We start from the raw sequence: 17,948 nt of genomic DNA on the forward strand, positions 1-17,948 counted from the left end.
TGTGGAGATCAGTTTCATGATGGAATTAAATGAGTTTGGCTGTCGCATAAATGCGCCGTTTGTCTTTACTGCCAGATTTTAAAACTTTTAAGGTTTCACGCATCTTAAATTCAGCCCCTGACACACAAACACCACCCAAGAGAGCAGATGGTTCATCACTTCTTCATGGCCATACATCATTGCTGCCAGTGTGTTTCCTTTACTTGGGCTTTTTAACAAGGTGCCAGCGTTCTGTCTTCCTGCTGCTATCCAGCTGCAGCGAGCGTGCTGCCAAAGAGCCTTCAGGAAAACGGTTTTCTTGAGCTTCAGTGCGGTGGGCCTTTAAAGTTTAATTTCATATAAACAGAAAACGTTTGCACGTATGTGGGGGGGAAACAGCACCCGCCAGCAGCAGCAGCTTTGTTCGCTGGCACTTCTCGGCTCCATCACCCTCTACAGATGCAGGTAGCTGGGTTCATGGGTGAAGGCACATTCATTCTGTGGGCCGTAATTAGATCTGCCGGGAGAAGGCGCTGCAGATTTCAGTGCCCCTCAGATGTGTCATGCTTTCCATTATAAATGCTGCATGTGTGAAAGTAACTGTGTGTGTGTGTGTGTGTGTGTAAAGGTTTGTACTTATAGGTTTGAAAACCTTTTATCTCCTCATTCACACTTTCACTGCATGTTTCTCTGAGCTGAGCGTCAGCTTTCGTTGTCTCTCTTCTTTTTTTTTTTTCCTCTGTGCCCTTTAGCTTGTATTAATTAGCTGTCATGTGATGTACAATGCTGCCTACTAACTAGATTTGGCAGCAAGAAATATTAGATTAATTAAAACAACACCAACAAAACGGCTCCCCCCATTAGCTGATTTCACATTGAGATCAATTGGACGCCGCGGTTCCCGTCTCATTATTGCAGCAGGTCAAACATGATTTGTATGTTTGTGCTGAGGCTGATGCTCATTTTGAGCAGCCTGTCGGTTCAGTTGGCACCGGCAGCAGTCTGAAGTAAAATACAGAGGCCAAGTGTCACCAGGGTGCCTCCACAGGCACCACATCACTCGCCTCCCCACACCGCCACTTCCTTTGTCCACACATGCGATGCACTCCTCGCCCTCAGGCATCCCTGCCACCGCGTTTTACCTGATCCGTGACCAGCTGCTGACAAGCAGAGCACTGGACAGTGGAAAAGGGCGGATATACACCTACCTCTACCTACAGCAGCTGTTCACACTGACTCAATGTTGCCCCCTACTGACAGACTATTAATCAAGCTCTTTCGAACAGAGCAGCAGGAAAAAATTGCAAATTACAATTACAAAGCTTAAAGAAATTAAATTAACCTGAAATGAAGAGAAACTTGGAAAAAAAAAAAGACAAACGTTAGCATTTTAATCTTTATTCACATCTCTTCTGTTGTTCTACTGCAACTTTAATCCATCATGAATAAGCGAGTCAAAACAACAGAAGAGACCTTGCCTTCATATATTACCTCTGAATAAACCCAAAAAAAAAAAAAAAAGTGCTACAACAGAGATTACATTTTAATAAAAAGAAAAGCCATTCACCCAGACACTCAGATGCACAGTGAAACAGCAGGAGAGGAGATTATGACTAGGCTGTAAGACAACAGAAGAACATGCAATTCAACGTGCAGCCAAGTCTGGTCTGACAGAAATGTTAAGTGCTGCTGGGGGAGAGAGGAGACGTGGTGAACTATGGTAAACATGACATCAAAAGAGGAGCGCAACAAAAGCAGCAGGCCTCCTGTGCAAAATGGAGATGATGACGGGTTAGAGTGATGGGACACGGTGGGGCTGGACGAGGTGATGCAACACAGGTGGGCCGGAAAAGAAATGATCCGTCTCGGCTTTGGACATACATGACAAGATCCTCCACAGCGGCATGTGGAAGCGCAGATGCAACAGGACAAATGTCAGGAGACAGCCTCAGGATAAGAAGCACCATGAAACTGAAATGTTAAGAAGAGAGAGGGGAGGAAAAAAAAAAACTGCAGCTCCTTTGAAGAAACTCGTTTTCTTCTGTGTGAAGGATCCCTGCATGTGGTTTAATCCAACGCATTTTTTCAAGGGTCAGTTAACAAAAAAAAAAAAAAGAAAGGACATTACCATTTTCTACTGTAGCCATGCAGACAATTTTGGCCACGCAGACGACCGTCAAACAACAGACTAACTGCACACACTAAGGAGACTGGATACTAATCACAGGATACTGTTCGTTACAAAAAAATCAGCAGACACCCTGCACAGGGCAGTTTTCACAAATTAGAGCCTCAGAACCAAAACTATCTGCATGACCACAAACTACAAGTCCCCCACAAACACCCAAAAGTTGGATTCTTTTTTTAAATCTTGTTAATATTTTGTGTATTATAATAATATTATGATAGACTCTGGGTATAATTTTGGGGGATCCAGGCCCTTTGTTCCAGCAATACATGACCCACTGCTCAGCACTATGAATGGTCCCTGATGGTGTACACAACACACTCCCCCAAAAAAAACAAAAAAAACAAAACACCCTTAACATACTCCACAAACACACACACACACACACACACACACACACACACTCTCTCTCTCTCTCTCTCTCTCTCTCTCTCTGCTGTATGGTACACATGAGGTATAGTCTTTATCTAACCTTCTACTGCATATAGTGTGGAACACAAAATGAACTTCTCCGCAGTGAAGTGCAAACACAGGAATGACGGACGGCGCTTTGAAACCGCAGGCTTTCTCATCAGCAAGCAGGAAGCTCAGGGAGAGGAAGAAAAGAAGTGAGGAAAAGAGAGAACGTCTCCAGACTATCCACAACTAAAACCAGCAGACAGAACCAGCGCCTGGTGAGCTTCATTGGGAGTTTTGGAACAGGGGCCGTATGAAAGCTAAAGAGCCGTTGCTGAGATGGATAGACCACACATTCTGTTTGCTGCATTCGTGTCTGTCATCAATAGATTGATCGGTATAAAAACGAACCACTGTGATGTGCGTCTTCTTCACTGCGTACATTTAAAAAAAATAATAATAATGAAAAATAGAAATGATAATTAGAAACCCATACACCAAATGAAGCTTTCAAAGTTGGCCCCCACACACCCGGTCATTTGGAATATTTACATTCAGTAGTTCATCAGCCCAGGAGGGAGCGAAGATAGAAAAAAGACACGAGTTCTTACAATGCAGAACTAAGTGAGACTTCATGTTCGATTACAGAGTTAAACAGATACCCTGCGGTATCTGACAAGCTGCTCTGGCAGTTCCTCCTGGTTTTGGAACAGCTGCGAGTTCGCCCGGGCATTACTGCTCTCAGAGACGTCCACAGTAACAGCTATCGCCTGCCCCCTGCTGTGGAGTCAGTCCTGTTACAGTGGACCCTTCTGCTCCGAGCCGTATTGTTTGTGGTTCTGCTTAATAAAACGGAGGGACCCAGACCTCTCTGTCCCCAGTGGGCCTGCTTGTTGGTCCAAGGAGTCTGCCGGGTTTTTATTGCCTTTTTTTTTTTTAGTCCAGATGGCTCTTAGCGCAGTTTGAGCTTGAAGGCGGAGATCTCCATGGGATCCAGGCTGATGGTGGAGTCATTGGCCAAAGGCGTGCTCGAGTGCATCAGGGTGAGAGACACGGGCTGGAACAATTGCAGGTCCAGATTCTTGAACAGTCCCGATACCTTCAGCTGCAAAAGGAGGGAAGTAAATAAAATATTACAAAAGTAAACAGAGCAATGACTCGATGTTAAGATGCTCTATTCAAAGTAAAAGCACTTTACAAACTCGAGAGTGGAGGTGTTTTGTTTTTCTATTTTTGGTATATGTGTGTGTGTGTGTGTGTGTGTGTGTGTGTGTGTGTGTGTGTGTGTGTGTGTGTGTGTGTGTGTGTGTGTGTGTGTGTGTGTGTGTGCTTCTATCCTGACCTGCCCCTGTGTGGTGGTGCAGTTGAATCCCAGGTTGTGAGCCTCCATGCCGCAGTCCAGCGCCAGTCGATGAAGAATCAAGGCTGTGTAGGGAGAAGGGGAGTGGGGGTCCTGCTGCTTACACACACACACAAACAGAATCGCCATGAGGCAAGTGTCAGCTTCAAAGTCAACAAATTAAAGTCTGAAGTCAAAACGCATTTGGTTATTTCCGTCTCGTCACCTGGCGCTGGATGCTGCGCAGGTTTAGCAGGTGGAAGTCGCAGGGAAGGATGGATTTTAGAGGGGCGAAGGTTTGCAGAGGAGGGATGCCGCGTCTCTTGGGCAGGACGGGCAGTGCCAAGACCTCATGGTTCAAGAAGGCGTTGGTCATGTGACTGAGTATAGACGGGAAGCTAGTTGTAGCACTGTCCATCATCTGGAAGGAGGGCAGAGAGAGATTGAGAGTACAGTGGTCAGTGGTCATTTCAATTTTACAGCATCAGCAACTCACTCCTAGGAATGTTCTCTTGCTACCACATGAGGAATAGGCTCTAATTCGTTTGTCTGGGCAGAAGCTAAATGTCTAATTCTACTACTAACTCATCTACATTGGGTTTGTTACAGCCGCTGCTCTGCAGTGTCAACTACAGTATTAAATTAGAGCACTTGACACATATATGCTGTTTTTTGACAGGCCGGGGCAACATCATCCCAAGAACCATGAGCAGTTTTATTAAGGCTGGATGATAAAACTGCAACCAGTGCCTTCCATTCTCTGCTAATGTGTATCCATTCGCTTGATAAATGATCTCATTTGTTACTTTCAATGGTGCGGTCGTTAAGGCTGTACCTATAAGGTAGAGGAAAGGAAAGAATAGGAACTGGAGCTACGGCACAGACTATAATGCTGGCTAACAAGCATCCTGACTGTTGCCAAGGCAACATTACCTCTTGAACTCTGTCAGTCAAGATTTTGGAGAAGAAAGAACTAAACAAGGAGGAGAGTTTGCCAAAAACGCCATCATGCTGGAGGTAATGGAGCGGAAAAAGAAGAGAATGAAAATCGAATTAGAAAGCAGAGAGGATAACAAAGAGACAGATGTGGCGGTAATGAGTACTGAGAGGGGGGGGGGGGGGAAGATGGAGAGAAGAGTTAATGAACACAGAATGAAGGACAAAACAACATTCAACAACCTCACAGAGAGTCATTCAGCGCAGTCAGATGCGATGTCCTAAGATTTCATGAGTGCTCGCCCACCTTCAAAAACCGCCTCCGCCGTCATTTTACTGACCTTGTTTCCGATGGATCTCCTCTCCAGCAGCAGTCTGAAGTGGTTGGCTGTCTTCTTGTTGTCCTTCAGGCCCTGACCCAGCCCACGATTATCATCCTGCATCAGCCGCCGGTCCATTATCACTTCGAGCTGGCCTGAGGAAGACAATGGGCGGCATTAGACTTTAAGACGTGAGTCGATGAAGACAAACATTTTGAGCAATCTTTAATTTACGAGTGCTTCCATTATTCACATAACCGTGATACAAGGATTAACTCAGTACATAAACGTGAGGGCGGTTAGCTCTCTGACAAGCACTTGAGAGAGAAGAGGGAGTGATAAGTGCTTCAATGCCATTTTATAAAAAGCAGCAGGCAGTAAACAAAGGAGTGCATTTCAGATAGAGCTTTCATTAGAAAATACAACCAAGAAATAAAATGCCACGACTTTAAATAAAATTTAAGAAGATACAAACCGCTCTCTAGGCTGCTGACACCCAGAGCCTGAGCTGTGTGCAGCGTGAGGCGGTGATGGCTGTCCTGAATGTACGCCTGGCTGGACATGGGGTAGAAGTTGGCCTGCAAGGGAAGCTTTAGGTAGTGTCTGCGTGGCTGTATCTACAAGAAGGGATTAAACACAAAAAAACCCCCGATATGCTCAGTTTCAAAGCTGTACATGAAGCACGATAAGCTGCGCCTCTCCGTCGCCCCAGGTGGGACTAACCTGGAAGCCGTTGAGGTCTGTGTAGAAGGCGTCTCCACTCTGGATGTCAGTCACCAGCCGCATGGCCAGCTCCTTATTAGTCTGATCTCTGATGTCCACCATAGTGATGATGTCTATAGAGAGTCCATCCACTCCTAAAAATACCAAACCAAACTGATGACAACCGGGCTAAGATCAAAAAAGTAAAAGGGAAATGTGGGCCAAATGCTGCTTAAAATAGTATTATCCTGCTCAAAGTAAAGAAAAACAGGCAGCAGCAGTGCCAGCTGACAAGAAAAAAGTATGTAACTGGTTTATAAATAGTCATTTTATTAATCATAATGGCCCTTGATGTACTGTACCATCTGGTGCCTTTAACTAAACATAAAAAGCTTCAAAGGCCATTTGAACTGATTCCATTTTGCAGTTTTTGCGCGTTTATTACCTGGCACATTGTGGATGCGGATGGACTGCTGAAAGTGCTGGTAGTGTGCCACCACCTCTGAGAAGAGAGGTCCCTCGACGACGCGCACCACAGGTGGCTCTTTCTGGTTGTAAGGCTGAAAGCGAACGGGGAGAAACGAAATCATGAGCAGAACTAGTGCTAAAAATGGCAGAAAGGCAGAAAAGATTGAGCGAGAGATGGAAGGAGTCACCGACAGAATGAGTAACAAGATGCAGTAAGCCAAGCTAATCCACTACACTCCCATGTGTGAGGAAAAAGATGAAGCAGCCCCCAAACTGCCTGCCTTCCTGCCCTGAGCTCTCCAGCATGATACAATAACACAATACACAAGGGAGGCTCTATCAAAGCCTTCTGAGAGGCAAGTAAACATCTGAGATGCAACAACCGAGCGAATACCTTTGCTTTCCCGTCAGGTAGGAAGAGGTAGGCTCCGCTTTTGTCTTTAGAGGGGCGAGTGCCATAGACCATGAACTGCATCTGAACCTTCACTTCCTGAGGATCATCTTTGCGCTTGATGCTCTGTAGATTGAGAAAAGAAAAAAAAAAAGCATGGAGGAAGAGGGGGAAAGTAAAAAAAGGCAGAATTAGAAGAGAGATGAAAGGGTGTTTGAGTAGCAACAAGGCAAGCCATGTTCACTTTGATCAAAAAGACAGGGTTTATTGGGAAATCAATCTTTTGCTTTTATGCTCCCTAAGATCAAAGTGGTTTGGTTATAGTAGTAAGATGTAAGAGCACATAAAAAGGCAAACCTCCAGCAGGCCGGTGGTTCCAGAGAAGCCCAGCGTGAGAGACTGACTGCTGATGTAAAAGGTGCGAGAGTCCGACTGCTGGGAACGGACAGGAAGTGGGTCTGCAGCCCGGGCGGTGGCGCCCCGGCCAGACAGCCTGAGCAGTGTGTCCGAGCGGAGCGTCATGGGCGAGTCCAGGGAGTCATAAAGATGGAAGAGAGCGAGACCCAGAGGTGGCAGACGAACCATGAATGTAGCCTGGACATAGGGGTTGAAGAATGGTTGGAAATACGGGAATGAAAGCAGCCATGTAGAGAAGAAGGGTTTGTGTTTTATAGAGCTGGGTTCCTTGTTAAGCGTTGACCTCAAGACATTCATTAAAAGTTAAAAGCATTTCCACATTAGCAACAGGGCGCTGTAATTAAAACGTGAAGAGAGATGGCGTTGATTTGGATTTCTCGTTACATTTCAATTATCCTTTTAGTGGAGGGAATTTTAATTGAGCAAAATCCATCTACAGAGTTACAGCGAGGGTGAAGGAACAAAATGTTTAGGGTTTTTTTTTTTTTTTTGTAGTTCATTTTAAACTAATGTCAAATTAGTGTACCATTTGACGTAGGGAGGTTAAGATCTGCCAAACAGGTGGAATTTAAAATAAAGAGACTGTATTAAAAAATAATCCATCGTGTAGCATTGAACTTCTACGTGCTCGAAAAATCTGAGATATTGTCTTTTTTACAGTTTTACGCATAACATAGCTCCACCACTACCACCACCGTCAGAGATTCAACTGTGTTTCATTGGAGGAACTAATGGCGCATCCAACCTTGAGCAGATAAGAGGAGCAGGAACCAGAGGTCTGGAGGACTCAGGTCTTTCTAAGGCTAAGGATGTACTTGCTGTTTGCTGACACGTATTGGTAGGTAACAGCAGCGTAGTAGCAGCAGCAGCCACGAGGGGGCAGACTAAAGCCTGATTATCCCTGACCAATGGAATTTCTTCCTTGTGAACTTTCACCTTTGCACAACATAGTAAAGAGGAACCAAGCGAAAAGAGATAACGACCAAGATAATGGCAGCAAAAACAAATGAAGGTATGTAGATGCAGTTAGTGGAAAATTTTTATATGTATTTTTTTCGACACGGTTATTTTACGGCTGAGTTTGTCTCATACTGTCTTACCGGTTATACACAGGGCTGCATGTTGCATATCTGTAGCATTAATTTGAGATTATTAGCACTGGCTGCATATAGGCGCCATGTTAAGTATCTGACTGCGTAGTAGTTAACATCAAGTATATCTATCTAGCCGAACTCATCACTCTCAGATTCTTTCATTTTGAAACCACCATATGTCAAAAATCACTGTAGTTCTCCTTTAAGAGCTACAACTGACCATTCCCCCACACAAACAAATAAACAAAAACAACATGCTTCGCTTGTTACCACTCCAGCTGTCTAAACCTGTTAATTGTGACTTAAAGCTACTTCACAGGCTTCAATGTTTTGTTCCAATTTGAAGCATCTGACTATTGTCGCCCTGTGCTGGGCTTCTAGCGCTGTCAGAATGCTTTCGAGTGCACAGCAGTACCGTGGCTGAAAGAATCCAGTGCAGACACGGCTGCTGTGCAAGTGATATGTTAATTTCTCTGTGCGTAAGTCAGCAGTATCCTAATGAATAGCTTACCTCAAATACTTCTGCACTCATTTGACTAGCAGAGCTCCACTGAGCACTCAGCTGCACAGGGAGGGTCTGCCCATCCTCAGTAAGCACCCGGACCCTGACCGTGTTGACCAACACCGTCACCACACACAGCCGCTCTTGCTCAAGGGGATTGAATAGAACCAGGTACCTGACAGAGAGAAGAAAGAAACAATCATGAGCACAGGATGGTGGAGAGCCAGCTGAGGGCGGATGTAGGGGAGATGAAAGACGCGAGGGGATGCAGATAATACCTCGGCCCCGCTGGGTCCAGCTCGATTAAAGTGCGCTGAGGCAGAGAGTCCTGAGTAGCACGCCTGTCATCCTACAGCAGAAAAATATAAAACAGCAAACACACTGAACACTCAGTAAAGCAGTAATATGCATTTTTCTCAAAAAGTTAATTATATAGTGGCAGACGTGTCAAACGCGTTTCCACTCACCGTCTCCAGGAAGGGCTCCGTCTGGTAAAAGCGATAGAACTCTTTGTTTTTCATCACCAGGAAATGAGCAGCATTGATGATTACTCTCTTCAGGCCGATGAGTGAACGCAGTAATCTGGGAGGAGGAGGAAGAATCAATGTCTCACTGCAGCAGTCACCGGAGACAGCTTTTTATTTTGCTTCATAGTACAGTATAATATAACCACAGAGACAGAGGATAAGGAAGAGGGTGTCGCACTTTTCCTATGATATTGTAAAGTACTTAATCTTATAATCCAGAGTGTTGTTTCTTTCTCAACATCACATACTTTGTGCCATAGTCAGTGACGACGTTCTCCTTGGCGGTGCCAGTGATGGCGTCATGATGCTGGAAGAGCCCGACAGACCGTCTCGCGTCAACTAGCAGGGCATAATCTGAGACTGGGTAGCGTCCTTCCATTCCTGCATGACGAGCATTTGCAACTGCCAGGCTGTAGAGGATCTCTGCCCCCCTGAAGGACAAGTTGTGAAACAAATCACCATACAAGCTGAATTTAAGAAGTCATTTAAAGAAAGAGATGAAGATGAAGCAATTTAGTCAACTAAAGGTGTGTTCACATCATCATCACAAAAAAACAAAAAAAAAACAAGTATTTCACATTTTGCAAAAAGTCTTATTAACATAAACTTAAGTGTTAAAGGCATCTAGCGTTAGTTTGTGTGATAAAGACCAGTGTGTCTATTGGGAGTGACATCAGCTTCTAGTCTTTTGTTTTGACTGTGCTTTGTATTTGAATACAGAATCTCACAGATGAAATTAGTATGCACCTCAAACACGTATGCCACACCTGCACACATTTGTTTGCAATGCAAAGAAGGAAACAGAGAAGTGTTTTTTGCTGAAAAAGCTACATTATCATAGATACACATGGGTGTCGGGTATTAGTGACGGGTAAGTAAATCTGTCTCTACCTGAGGTGCGACTCGATCACACGGTCTAGGCTCTTGTAAAAGGGCCGAGAGGTGAAATAGCCAGTCCAGTAGTGATCTTCCCGATCTGCGTAGGCAAAGAAATCCCCACTGAGCACTGGGTAGTCTGCAGGTCTAGATCCCTGGGCCACTCCGTGTGCTTTGTATACAGCGCTGAAGTAGTCTGTGAGAGTCCCAAACTGAGCCTAGACACAGATGACATGTTGCTGAAAAAAAACAAAGACCCGACTCCAACACAGCTGAAGAGATGAAACAAAACCTCTCATTATTATGTATGAACCGTTCATCTTACACAAAATCTTGGGAACCAAACATCAAGCCGTGACGGCGTCTTTGTTCTGCCAACAATTTAAAATTCCACTGCATGATTCATTATCACAAGAAAGGTCGTACACTGACATACTTTATGTACCAAGACGCGGGCAAAGAAACAAATCATATATATTTGGCTGTATGACTTTGGATGGTTGACAAATTATTTTCTCACCTGCACATGCATCTCTGGGTGAGAATTCATGTAGTCAAACAGCTTCTGGTAGTTGATGTACTGCTGATCCCACTCCAGGGCCTTGTCATAACGGAAGTCATCTCCCAGGGGGACGAGGAGCACCTTGCTGCGGTAGAGTTTGGACTTTTTGCGATACTGATCGAGGAGCAGGTTTGCCCTAATTGAGGAAGAAGGAGAGATGGAGAGGGATGAGGCGATAGTCCTTAACAAACCATCCTTCTCTGCAAAGACCAGTTTGCTAGGAAATCACTGACCTTGGAGAGTCAAGGATCAAATTAGTCATGGTCTATTTTCTATCAGCCTCTGAAATGTGTGCCCTGGAAAGTTCTCTGGGTTCCTTAAAAAGCTGCTTAATGTGACAGCGAAGCTATCTGCAGTCTGTGTATGTGTCCCACTGTTCATTCACCTTCTCCAACTGTTTTCTTTGGCGCAAGTTCAAGTTTTGTTTACTTGTAGGGGACCGACGGAGAAAACGCAGCGCTGCAACAGCAGGGACTAATCTGCTTTGAATGTATGTGTGAGAAGCTGGAGCTGAATGACAATACTAAAAAAAGAAAAGTACAGACTTTATAACTCAACCAATGCTGCATTTTTGAGGCAGACACCTGTTATTGTTTTTCAAAACACCTCTCACCTCTCTGCTACATTGGCCTCGACCACAGATTTCGGAGGCACTTTCCAAGGACAGTTTATCCGACCACCTGGTAACCTCTTGAAGTCAAACTGGCAGCATATCTTTGGATCAGGCCCACAGGTGTGAGGAACGTCGTAGCTATAGAAGGGCATCAAGTGGCAAAAGATGTCTGAGCTGGATCCAGTGTCTGTAAAAGCATTTATTAAAAAAAATATAGAGTTTTTTTAGAGGTACATCCATTGTTGGCTATAGGTTCAAAATAGTACTCATGAACTTGTTTAGAAATTTTGGTGCACATAAGAGTTATTCTGGCTAATTTAAAGTGAATCACAACAATTCATTAAAGATTCTTTAAAAAATATGAATATCACAAAGTGATAAGTGTGATAAGGTAGGATTTCTCCCCTAAGAACAAAGAGACCGTAAATCTTGACTAGACATCTAATTCATTAAGAAAAATGCTCCTCGGAAATTATTCCGCACTGGTTGTCCTTCCAAAAATCCCCTCACTTTGAAAGGCCAATATATGACTCATTTTGCAAAGGAGTTTAAGACAAGCACATGAATCAAATGCTGGATCTGATCCACTCACCCCAGGCCTGCCTCCACATAAACTCCAGGCTGCGGGTGGAGGCAAAGTGTTTTTTGATGGAGTAGTGGACCCTCTGGATAAGCATGCTGGTCAGGTTGGCCCTCCTCAGCAGATAGGGCATCGTAGCACTGTGACCAAAAGGGTCTACCGCCCACCCACTGCGAGGGGTTATACCTGTGACAGCAAAGAGGGAGCAGGCATTTCAGGTTTATGTTCAGATGAAAGAAAACGAATGCATCTTTTAGGGAATCACTGGGAAACGCTGAAAGTGGTAGCGTTTTATCACCCACTGAGTGTTAAGCTACATCTGCTGCATATGGGATAACAAGCTCATATATTCACTATCAAGCACTGAGAGGCCTGGGAACATTTTAACTTAAAACTTGGATGAAGGCAAAGTCTTAAAAATTCACAGACAGAGGGGAGCTTCATGAACATTTAAGCAACTCTCTAAATGTAAATGAGGATGAATCATTTCTGATGAATTGTGCACCTAGATTTCTCTCCAGCCACTGATGTCCTTCAATGAGCTGGTCTATCATGGCAAAGTAGTGAGCGTTGGCTTCATCCGTCATTACCCAGCCTCCTGTCACAATCTCCAGCTGCCCTCCAAGGATCAGCCTGTAGAAGAGAGAGGATTAAGAAAGCAAGGTGAGGATAATCCAGCCCTAAAGAAGGAGAGTCCCATTAACCAGATAACAAGCTATTTTTAGCAGCCACAATGTGCCAGCAGATACTATCCATTGTGTTGTGAACGCTGTACGGTCAGGAAGCGATATAAAAAAAGACTGATTCCTAATTCTCCGATTTTGGGAGGGGAAATAAAAGACAAAACTGTGTGCTTCACAAAGCTGTGACTCACTTGCGCATGGCCTCCTGTTTATGAACGTCTGCCGTCTCCCACCACTTGGAGAAGAATGAAATCTCAGACCAGATGAACTTCCTGCGGGGATCCTCGGCTAGCTTCACCACCATGTTGTTTAAAATATGCTGCGTCTGGTCTGTGAAGTACTTGTCAAAAGTCTTGACCCAACCTAACAAGGCAACAAGATAAATCTAAGAAATCTGCACAACAGTTGGCAAGCACTGGCCGGTACAAATTGGACGTCTCAAACAACACATCTCAGCCGCTTCCTCTCCTTTTATCTCCTCCGGCTGATACAAAGACAAGAAGACAGGGCAGGTAAAGAGACTCAACACTGTGTAAAAAATGCTGCAAAAGATCAAAAATATAACTCATATTTTATTCAAGGAGAGCTGTTCTCTTCAGAGAGCTATGTAGCAGAGTGGTTTCAAAGAAAGTGACTAAAAAGCCCTTTCTATGCACTTTCAGTGTGCAACAGTGCCTACAGCCCATAAATATCCTGTCTCACACACACACACACACACACACACACACACACACAAGTCTCACATTGTTGGCTAATAACATTTATAGAGTTCAAAGTTCCACTTCATTCTGCGCTGGTCTTTTTCAGATAGTGATACTGTAGCTGGTTGAACTGAATGGACCAGTTTACTGCAGTCTTTTCAAGATTATGTTCCTCGTTGACCTGTTTACCTTTATTTGACTAAAACCCTTAAAATTCCTTTGAGATTTAGAGAAACAGTGCCCTTGCCATTGAATCTGGATTCACACGTCTTCGGTGTGAGATGATAACATGGTTTTGGTTTGGCTATTAACACTGGGTGTTGAATGCTGCATAAAAATGAGTTAAGAAAAATTTGTGGCAAAGCTGAATCGGATCTCGCTCCAAATGAAACCTATTCCCACTGATGACAATGCAAATGGACAAAGTTTGCAGGTCTGTGCAGCCTGTCAACATATCAATAACTGTCACGCTCGCAAGCATGTGGGAGGCTGGTAAACAGGTTTAATGGAAATGTCTGTCTAAAATAAAATCTCAGCCAATCGCACCTTAAAATAGCTACAGTTTTCCAGTGCCAATATCTTTCTAATTCCATTGTTAGTGGCTAAGCCATCAATCTTGGCAGCATTATACTAATAATAATGAGCATGAATGAATAACATTTTGAATTATTTGTGTCCCTCTCACTAGCCTCCCACTCGGGTAAGGCCTCACAGCAGCTAGTTTGTCTTTTTTCTCTACAAACAAGACAAAATTTTAACCCCTTTAAAAAGAAGTGTTCAACATTTAACAAAACCTTTTCTGTGTCTAATGCCCTCACAACTCACCTGGGTCATTGTGGGAGTGGGGAACCACAAACACTTGCAGCGGCTCATTGTCCCACTCATCAGGTTCATAAGTAATGTCAAAGCCCTGTTTCCATACGCCACCATCAGGGTTGTCAAACTTCAGGAGGGAGTACACATCCAGCATCTAAAGTGAAACACAAACATCACGTGCTCATCACAGAGCCCAAAACACGTAAAATGCAACAACAGCATATGATTTGGTTACTAATCGTGTTATCAAAGAGGAAATGTTTGTATCTCACCTGAACATCTGCTTGACCACGGTTGCCTTCAGCAAACTGGCAATCCTGTGGTTTGACAGCAAGGAAAGTGGGGCGGCCGTCAAACGGTAGGACCCAGGAACCATTGGCACTTCTGAAAGGCAGGTGGCCGCTGGGAGACACAGCTCCTGTGTCTGTGAGTTCCATCACAGAGTCCTTTATGTGGCTGATGATTTGATGATTTTCCTCCAGGAGCTGCTCCAGCTGCTCTATCCGATTTTGCAGAACTGATATTTGGCTCTAAAGCACACACGATAATAAATCACACTGTTGTAAAACATCTTAAACTCTGATCTAACCCATATTGTTCCACTCTGTTACACTGAACAAACTTTTGCCATGGTAACAAATCGTTGTATTGAAGTAATTTAAAACAGCCCTGAAGACACCGAACAGTGAGTGAATGGGTGTGACTATTTACATCTGAGAATTCAAACAAGAAGAATTCCAATATTAGCATTGTAAATTTAGACTAAAGTATTTGACTTAACCATCAGTAATTGGACCTAAAGCAAAAAAGCAGAGAGAAGTGCCACAAAAACAACTGCACAACAGTGTTTTCACAAACAGCTCACTACCACCACAGAAATTCTCCTTACCCGTGGAAAGTTCCCGCCAGTCTGTCGTCTTGCAGGGTCATGTTGGACTCGATCCAGCATCAGATATAGTGAGAAAACAGCCACACAGAATATGGCCCCTCCACACACTGTCACTTGTTTCCTCAGCTTCATCCTCCTCCGGAGCAGTCTTCTTTCCGGGACTTAAAATTTTGAATAACAACCTTGAGTGATGTGGGTTTTTTTTTTTTTCCAGTATAGAGAAAAAGTCCTTAAAAGTGGAATGTAATCCCTCACAGTGCAAAAAAATATAGACTGTAATCTGCTATGCTAGTGTTAGCAGTTCAGGTCTATTCATGGTACGTGTCCACCTGCATTCACCATACTGGAGACAACAGCAAAAAGGGGGTTGAGCCGTGATGGCTGTGGACAAGGGTACTGAAACAGCTATAGCTGGCAAGAGGTCCGTCTGCTTTGGCCAAACCGCAGCCACCGGTGGGCTTCTTCAAAGTAGCCCTTGTGCTCAACCATTCAAACCCATGAGATTGCAGGAAAAGAAAAACAAGCACCACACAGAAGGGGCTAAAACAGGGAGCCTAGTGTCCCTGTAGCATGGTGTGTGCCACTGTGGGCCTGCTCTCCTGGTCCGGTCCCTGCTCCCACAGCAGAGTCTAATCCTCTAGTATAGCCTGAGTCCCCTTTTGATGACAGTTTCCACACCAGGCCGGGGTAGTGCAAAGAAACGGGCTGAGAAAAAGACCAACTTGGCTCAGAGCAGCAGCTTTCTAATCAAGGCTTCACTCTGCCCGAAGCAGCTCCAGGATTTACCATGAAACAAATGTCATTCTTCTCAGTAGTCAGTAGCATGCTGACTGCATATCTACTGTAGCAGCATGGCCAGCGTGTCAGTCCTTGATCACAAGTGCCAAGTCGAAATCACATCGGAGAGTCTTCAGCTGTTAGGAGAGATTTAGATTAATGGAGCATGCAAAAATAAAATAATGAGCCTACAATTTCAGGAGAGGGACAATCACCGAAGAAGCGCAAGTGATTGGGACTGTGTGTGGGAGAAGTACTTTTTGTATCTTACAAGAAAAATCAACAGGGGCGGGCAGAGTGGCCTGTGTTTCCTCACAGCTCTAATAGATGTCCCCTGTCTCCCTTTGTGTGCAAATCCAATGCGATCATAATCCGCTCATTTCTCAGCCTGGGACTATCTAGACATTACCCCAGGGAGCTGTGATAATCACCTGGCACTTGCATTTGCTTACACTGACTGAAAAGCAGCCTCAAAGTCAGCAGGAAGACGATTATTTCTTTCACCATCTGGTTCAGATGAAGAGTTTGTCCAACATGAAAGGCTCCTTTAGTTGCTGCCTGGCATTGCTAACCAACCACTGAAGCCCTGCATGTATGTGACAAACCGATCACAAGATGCTCACATGATTAGGAGACATTCTTAAATATACATGAAACTATGAAATCCCCCTGAACAGCACACTTTGGTTCGGCTTGCACCACTGCTAGGTTCAACTTGGATGACTTTTATGAAGCTGTGACCGGGGCTGTTAGCCAGATATCATGGCGTTGCTTAAGAAGACTAACGTTGAAATACAATATACCCATCAGACATGATCGCATGTAAGATCGGATACACGACAGCCAGTCGATGTTATCGCTTTGGCCACATTAACAGATTCCCAGTCGAGCTTTAATTGACATTAGTCCAGCTACTCCAACATTAAGTGGATACCACGAAAATGCAGCCAAACAAGCTAACGCTAGATTTAAGCTACAAGTTACCACATCAGCCCATTTGGTACGAGACCTACCATTAGATTCAAGAGTCGGGCAGCGTTAGGGCTGTCATATACCGATAAATCTAGGTAAATAACAGCCACAGCTGTCTTTCTGCACTCCTCCAAAGGCTGTGCTGCACGTCGGCTTTATGTCTTAACATACGAAGGCAAGAACACACTTGGTATTAAGACAATACGACAATATTCCTGGCTAACCACTCACTTCCCATCTAAAGCTCGCCTAATGTTCGTCTCCGACCTTGACACGTTGTCTCTTTGTGAACAAAAATGAATAATTTGACGTTTACCCATCAGAGGACGGACATCCGGAAGCGAGCAGAGCCCTGCACCGTGCGAGCTTTAGCTCCAGATGCAGGAACACAGATTAGCAGCTAGCCTAGCAGCTAGCACCACGGAGCTCCTGCAAAGGCTCATGGGTAGAGAGGAGCTGCGTCTCGGGCGATTATTGGATCACGGCTTCAGCAGAAGTTCAAATAAATGCACCAAGCTTTAATTTACACACGCAATGAGTATGTGTGGGCGAGGGAATGAATATCAGAGCAGAGGTAGCTACATAAAAAAACAATCATATGAAAAACAATTGTTGTACCAAGCAGTAATCGAGTGGATCCAATCACTTCCAGTTTATGAAGCTTAGTGTTCAACCCAGGTACCACACTTGGTCAACTACTGAGAGAATTGAATCTTTTACTCTGATGTTTGTCTCTTTTTCAAAATAAGTAAATAATTATTTTTAATTAAATAAAAAATTCTGTCTCCCTTCTTCTTCACCCTGTACACCTCAGACGTCGGGTACAACTCACAGTCCTGCCATCTTCAGGGGTTCTGATGACTCTGCAGTTGCGGGATGTATTCAGGTTGGAGACAACACAGACAGATGTTGGAGATGTGTCTGGGGTGCAGCTCAACATCAGTAAAACAAAGGAGCTGATGGTGGACTTCAGAAAATCCAGGAGTCCGGTCACTCCCCTGTCTATATACGTGGGGAGGAGGTGGAGGTTGTACCTGATTATATTGAGCGTGTACTTGGACAACAAACTCATCAGCACTGTGGTCTGGTGGAGCAGCAACATGAAGGTGGCAGATACTAACAGGCTGAACAAACTGATCAGGAGGGCTGGCTCGGTTCAGGGGGTGGAGCTGGACCCTTTACATGCTGTAGCTGTAAGGAGGATGCTGTATAACTCCTCT

At 44.4% G+C, this 17,948-nt stretch overlaps 1 protein-coding gene across 2 annotated transcripts; it reads right to left on the bottom strand.

Moving 5' to 3' along the window:
* Positions 1–3,489: 3,489 nt before the first annotated feature.
* man2a2 (mannosidase, alpha, class 2A, member 2) lies at positions 3,490–17,132 on the bottom strand. 2 transcript variants are annotated; one of them, XM_026365333.1, is made up of 23 exons: positions 17,045–17,132; positions 14,980–15,893; positions 14,363–14,620; positions 14,100–14,244; positions 12,765–12,936; positions 12,396–12,523; positions 11,903–12,076; positions 11,311–11,497; positions 10,656–10,833; positions 10,151–10,353; positions 9,508–9,690; positions 9,200–9,314; positions 9,011–9,081; positions 8,742–8,907; positions 7,077–7,313; positions 6,723–6,845; positions 6,306–6,420; positions 5,882–6,015; positions 5,634–5,775; positions 5,180–5,313; positions 4,129–4,323; positions 3,906–4,019; positions 3,490–3,668 (listed from the first exon to the last, which is right to left on the bottom strand). In XM_026365333.1, exons 2-23 carry the CDS (start codon positions 15,109–15,111, stop codon positions 3,516–3,518), a joined length of 3,459 nt encoding a protein of 1,152 aa, XP_026221118.1. In that variant the 5' UTR covers positions 15,112–15,893; positions 17,045–17,132; the 3' UTR covers positions 3,490–3,515. The 2 variants fall into 2 exon arrangements, with proteins under 2 accessions (XP_026221118.1, XP_026221119.1); XM_026365334.1 differs by lacking the exon at positions 17,045–17,132 and adding an exon at positions 16,770–17,005.
* Between the last annotated feature and the right edge of the window lie 816 nt (positions 17,133–17,948).

Source organism: Anabas testudineus, chromosome 6 (assembly GCF_900324465.2).
Source record: "Anabas testudineus chromosome 6, fAnaTes1.2, whole genome shotgun sequence".
NCBI classification, from domain to species: Eukaryota; Metazoa; Chordata; class Actinopteri; order Anabantiformes; family Anabantidae; genus Anabas; species Anabas testudineus.

What these genes read in the sequence shown, in the direction of transcription:
- man2a2 (XM_026365333.1), bottom strand. Translation starts at nt 15,111, where the DNA reads ATGAAGCTGAGGAAACAAGTGACAGTGTGTGGAGGGGCCATATTCTGT. An exon ending in AAACAGGAGGCCATGCGCAA is followed by an intron (nt 12,524 to 12,764) that starts GTGAGTCACAGC and finishes TCTCTTCTACAG; the next exon opens with GCTGATCCTTGGAGGGCAGC. An exon ending in GTCACTGACTATGGCACAAA is followed by an intron (nt 9,315 to 9,507) that starts GTATGTGATGTT and finishes TCCTCCTCCCAG; the next exon opens with ATTACTGCGTTCACTCATCG.